Below are 5,252 nucleotides of genomic sequence, written 5' to 3' on the forward strand. Positions count from 1 at the left end.
ACTCGACCGAGTCGTCGGGGAACATGACGCATTTCGGGAAGGGGGCGACCGCCCCCCCCCCGAGCAAATTTTCTTTACGACATCGCTAGTAATTTCAAAATAGACAATGCTTAGATGCAACTTACAAGGCCTGGGAAGTGTCATTTCCAGCGATCTGGGAGGCATTTTCGGCCAAAATTTTTCTTGTACGCTTCGCGCCAATCATGGTGGCGCTTCGCTTAGATAGTTTGCCTACAGGCTTCGCCCCTCCCTTGGCAATTACTCGCTACACGCCTGTTCGAATTTGTAAAGCAAAGAGCAGATATAACATCATATCAGTGAGCATTGAAATGCATGTTCCAAGATGAACAGCCTCAAAAACTGTCTATGTGTGTAGTCAAAGGCGTAGGAGCCAAATTGGATTTGGGGCTGTAACGACTTGCCCGAAAAAAAAGCCAAAATTTTTCGCGCGCTAAGCGCGCGTTAAACACATCGATGCCAATATCATATAAGCAAGCATCGGTCATTACATTGCATGGCATCGTGTGCCTTAAGATCCGTGAAAGTTGCACAGTATACCGCCGGATGCTAATGTAAACAACCAAATGTCTTATGTAGATGGAGAAAAAGCATACAGATCCATTTATGTCAAAACTCTTTTACAGTAGTAATGTCGGCCAAGCTTAGAACTTTATTTTAATTACCAAGGAGATCATTTTTAAGCTATTCATTGCTATTTATTTTTCTTTCAGTAGGTGCCCGAAAAAAATGGGAAAAATTTGGTTGCGGGAAGGGGGGGGGCTGCAGCCCCGCCTCCTACGGGACCTACGCCTGTGTGTAGTGTTCGGTTTCGATATACCTGATATCGGAAATATCTGCTATTTGTCATTTCCTTCAACCAAGTTTTATAATAGCCATTATAAGAGGTTGCAATATTTCTACACCAATAAATTAACTGTGTCGGAATTTTCCAAAATTTCCTCACCAACATTCTTCATCATACTTTCCTCTACTAGTGCAATTTTGACCTGTCTATTAGGGGTTCAAGGAGGTTTTTCTATATTGGTTGTCCATAGATAGAATTTTGTGCAACATTATGGGTATGTTTTCAAGTGATTTTTATTCACGAGAAATGTGAATTTTCAAATTCTCAACAAATAATGGGCTTAAATCCTTGAAAAGTGGGGCTTTCGGATATTGTGGGCCGTGACGTAGAATCACCTACAAAAGCAATCATCCATAGGACATGCAATGAGGTCGAACATGATGTGTGACTGATGACAATCTTCAAAAAGGTTATGGATGGAATAAAAAAACTTTTGGGAAATACTTGGTTCTCAGGCAAAAGTTTACATCTGGTTGGTCATTTTCAAGCCCGAGAAGTGCCATTTCCGGTGATCTGGGGGGTATCAAAACCAGAAATTTTCTTGTAGGCTCCGCGCCAACCGATGGTGGCACTCCGCTTAGATAGTAATTCGCGCCCCCCGGGTTAGAAAATCCTGGATACGCGCCTGCATACACACACACATCGGTGCCTTTCAAACATAAAGTCCCCAGTTCGAGTCACTCCAAGATTAATGTATGTTGTCCAGTTACAGAGTTGTTGACAATTGACAATTCATAATCATGGACTTTAAATATGAATCTAAGAGACTGACTTCGGTCAGCTTGCGGCTTTGATAAGCCAATGGGGCTTCTTCGCGAGTTCCTGCTTGCAGGAGGATCTAAAATACATACATACATACATACACGCATAGGTACATACATACATACATACATACACACATATGCCATCACCATCACATCGATTCCATTGCCTCTGGCAAGGAATAAAAAAAGCATGAACATCTGATAAACAAACAACTTCCAAGAGACCTGATCATATCAGTGTTTCTTTAAAAAAAAAAATCAATGGTTTAGAAACTTTGTAAAATTACTCTTTATTGGCATTGCTATAAACTAGGAATGTTTTAATATTTTGCTTACCCTTTTCCCACTTTGAGTTCCAAGGAGGAACAGAAGGTTATATACAAATTATATATTTTAGCACTTTGATAATTACATCTGCCATATACGTAGCCTGTTTCATCGAGTACCCTAAATATTTTTCATTAATATGAGCTTAATTAAAAAGGGGATAGTACATAAATATTTGCGATTTTAGCATAAATGGATATATCTCTTGAAAGGAGAATAGCAATGTTTCTGTACTAGAATATAAAATGTATCCTTATTGCAAAGGTACTCTATTTGTAATGTGAACCTATGTATTATCTCATGTGGAATATCCATCTATCAGCCTCTCTTAACTATTAATGATTACTGGTTGACTTTTGTATATTCTTTCATTGGTCCATGTTTCTCCTATCTTTTAATGTTTTCTGTCCACTTTTCGTTGACCAATTGTCGTTGGTGATTCGGATTTTGCCACATGATAAAAATGTTTATGGGTCCACACTTGGACTTTGTGAGAACAAAAGAATCAGCAAACATATCACAGAAAATCCAAGCACGATTGAAAGAACTTTGAGCAAACGATTTTTTGGAGTGCTCATCTCATGAGGTAGCACTTCAAAAAAGGTAATGTAGAGAAAGGTGCCAGTGGCCAGCCCTTGTAAAGATCCATTTGCTATGCTTTGCTGAAACTTCTGTGAGAACTCTTCTGTGATGATTATGCCTATAGTGATTCCCACTGGCGCCATCAGAGAAAAGAGTATCAAGGACTGAAACATACCCATTTTACTCATTCCAGTCTTCAAAAAATTCACTCCTAAGCTAAAGGCTAAGATGGATTTGTGAATAAATACTGCCACCGAGAGTGTCCAGACATCATTTTCCGTCTCCTGGATTCCGATTGCCAATCCTTCGAAGACGGAATGGATGGAGAGTGCTCCAAGGAGTAGAAGAGAGCGAAGCTTGGAGGGGGAGTGAAGTTGATGGCAATCATCTCCATTACTAGAATCGATACTAGAATGGGCATGGCTGGAATGGTTTCTTCCATTAGACTTTTCTAACGATGAGGTTCGTTCGAGCGTTGCATCCACGGCCAAACCTCTGTTACTATCATCATGGGTGGAGTTATCCACATGGCTTGCACCTTCCACCTGTGCGGTCAAATTCTGTTCAGTGGATGAACAGTACTGGCTTCCCGCCGACTCTAGAAGTGGTCTACCTTCATCTCCGTGGCCATGGTAACGGGCATGAGGATCGACATCATGGCTTTGTTTGAATGTAAGAGCCGTCTGTTCAATAATCAAAATCATGAACAATCCCATCGCTATGATAAAGTCAGCAACAGGGAAATCGGTTTCAACATTTGAGTAGCTTAGGGCAATGCTTACACTCTCTCTAACGTTGGGTACAAGATCCAAGAAGCAAGTGGCAAAAAAGACTCCACCACCAAAGCAGCTCAGTACACTTATGATGTCATTAGTAGATAAAGTGCCCACTCGATTTGTCCGAAGCTGCAAAGGACCAACCAGCAGAGCTGGTATCATACCGATTGCTAATGAAAGTGTCAGCAAAATTATCATGGTCACCACTTGAGAAACTAACACATCCATTTTATATTTCTATGATTTGCTTTTTCCCTTTTCTTTAGTACTTCAGAAGGAGAGATACTCCTTCCAGAATCTCTAGGAAGCCTGTACGTATGATTGATGATCCACCTCACTTGAATATATATATGTAACCACTTGTTATACGGCTCAAAGACAGTGAGCATTTCCTTTCACTTTGTGTGAGTTCATAGTAATGCCACCAACAGATCTTAGAACTCTGTCATTCCTTGTTAAAGCACCTAAATAATAAAACAAATAATAAGAAACTGAATCATGTACAGTAAGATGCACCCTAGCACAACGTTTAATGTTTTCATGCTTCATGCATAAATGTGATCATATTCCAATATCTGTGACATTATGGGGGGGGGGGGGGGACGGGGGAATGCAGTATTCTGTGATTCTTTTAAAAACTAATTAGAATCCAATTTTTCCTTCTTTTTCCCATCTACACAATGACGAGGAAAACAAACTAGCCTACACCAATTGTTTAAATTAAAATTTGACATTGTTTTAACAAAGGCTAACCCCTGTACTTTTTGGGTGAGAAATTTGGTCACCAGACAGAGATTTTATGTTATTCATCAATTCGAGAACAAGAAGAGTTTATAGAAAGTTTCTTAATTTAATTGCATGATCACTCTAAAATCTTACGTTACGGTATGTTCAGTTGAGCTGTTTTGTGTTTAACTCTCATAGGAATTTTTCCCCCTGTCATCAGGATAGTCTTTTTAGTTGAGTGTCAATGGCATGTATAATCCTGAGATTTTTATCGAAAAGCCATCTATAGCCTCTGTGACAACACGCTAAATGACAATTAAATGGATGCATCCGTATGTTCTCGCATTACTAGTTGTAATTAGGCTACGTTCGGACTTGACTACAACTTTTACAAGAACAACTTCAGAATAAAAATTTATCACCGAGATCATTTACCTTTATGTTTCAATAAACATATGTAAGGTCTAAGGATTGAAGAAAACACGAATGTGCAGTTCCAAATAGTACTTACAACCAGAATCCCCGGTAGGCCGCCAGGTAGAACTAGGAACAATATAATTCATGTGAATTGGGTCTAGTTACATTGTGCTGTCAAATGAGCAAGTACCAGTTCCGCTAGACATTTCCGGGTAGTATACATTATTCCCATTGACATACACACAAAATGATCAAGATAATGTGGTCTAGACCAGCTCAGCTGTTGTACTTGGCCTTGTAGGCCTATATAGCTAAAAAAATTATACCTGTCATGATCGCAGACACGGTTGTTATCCACATCACATTCATTTCCCTTCATCATGACCATGTTGATTTTTAACTGCAAGAGCCCAAAGAATTGTTTCGTTACTAAATTGTAAACTCACCAGTACTAAACATAGATTTATACTTTAGGCCTCTGCTATATGGAAGCTGAGTGATCTAAACTGCATCAATTATCCCAAATATTCCTTCTAATGTACGTCCATCCATAGTCCATACACTTCAATATCAAAACCGCTGGTATGTTAGGTAACAGAGCTGAAAAGATGTTCCCCTGCTTCTCACTCTAGTTTTCCTGACATAGGGAGACACCCGGGCGCCAGTTGACTCATCTATACATGGAAAACCAGTTTGCATATTCCTTGAACTAAAAGGCGATGGTGGGTGGGTGAGGGGGAGCGGGATGTCTAATAACTACCTGACAATATTTACCAGTGTACCAACTACCTTACT

General features: G+C 39.7%; 1 protein-coding gene across 4 annotated transcripts; it reads right to left on the minus strand.

The window, feature by feature from the left end:
* Positions 1–1,883: 1,883 nt before the first annotated feature.
* On the minus strand, positions 1,884–5,252 carry LOC139978361 (zinc transporter ZIP1-like). Of its 4 annotated transcripts, none has more exons than XM_071988502.1 (2): positions 4,904–5,252; positions 1,884–3,778 (listed from the first exon to the last, which is right to left on the minus strand). In XM_071988502.1, the coding sequence occupies exon 2, from the start codon at positions 3,540–3,542 to the stop codon at positions 2,424–2,426; it is 1,119 nt and encodes a 372-aa protein (XP_071844603.1). In that variant the 5' UTR covers positions 3,543–3,778; positions 4,904–5,252; the 3' UTR covers positions 1,884–2,423. The 4 variants fall into 4 exon arrangements, with proteins under 4 accessions (XP_071844603.1, XP_071844601.1, XP_071844602.1 ...); XM_071988500.1 differs by having other exon boundaries at positions 4,784–5,252; XM_071988501.1 differs by lacking the exon at positions 4,904–5,252 and adding an exon at positions 4,552–4,753.

Source organism: Apostichopus japonicus, chromosome 13 (genome assembly GCF_037975245.1).
Source record: "Apostichopus japonicus isolate 1M-3 chromosome 13, ASM3797524v1, whole genome shotgun sequence".
Lineage (NCBI taxonomy): Eukaryota > Metazoa > Echinodermata > Holothuroidea > Aspidochirotida > Stichopodidae > Apostichopus > Apostichopus japonicus.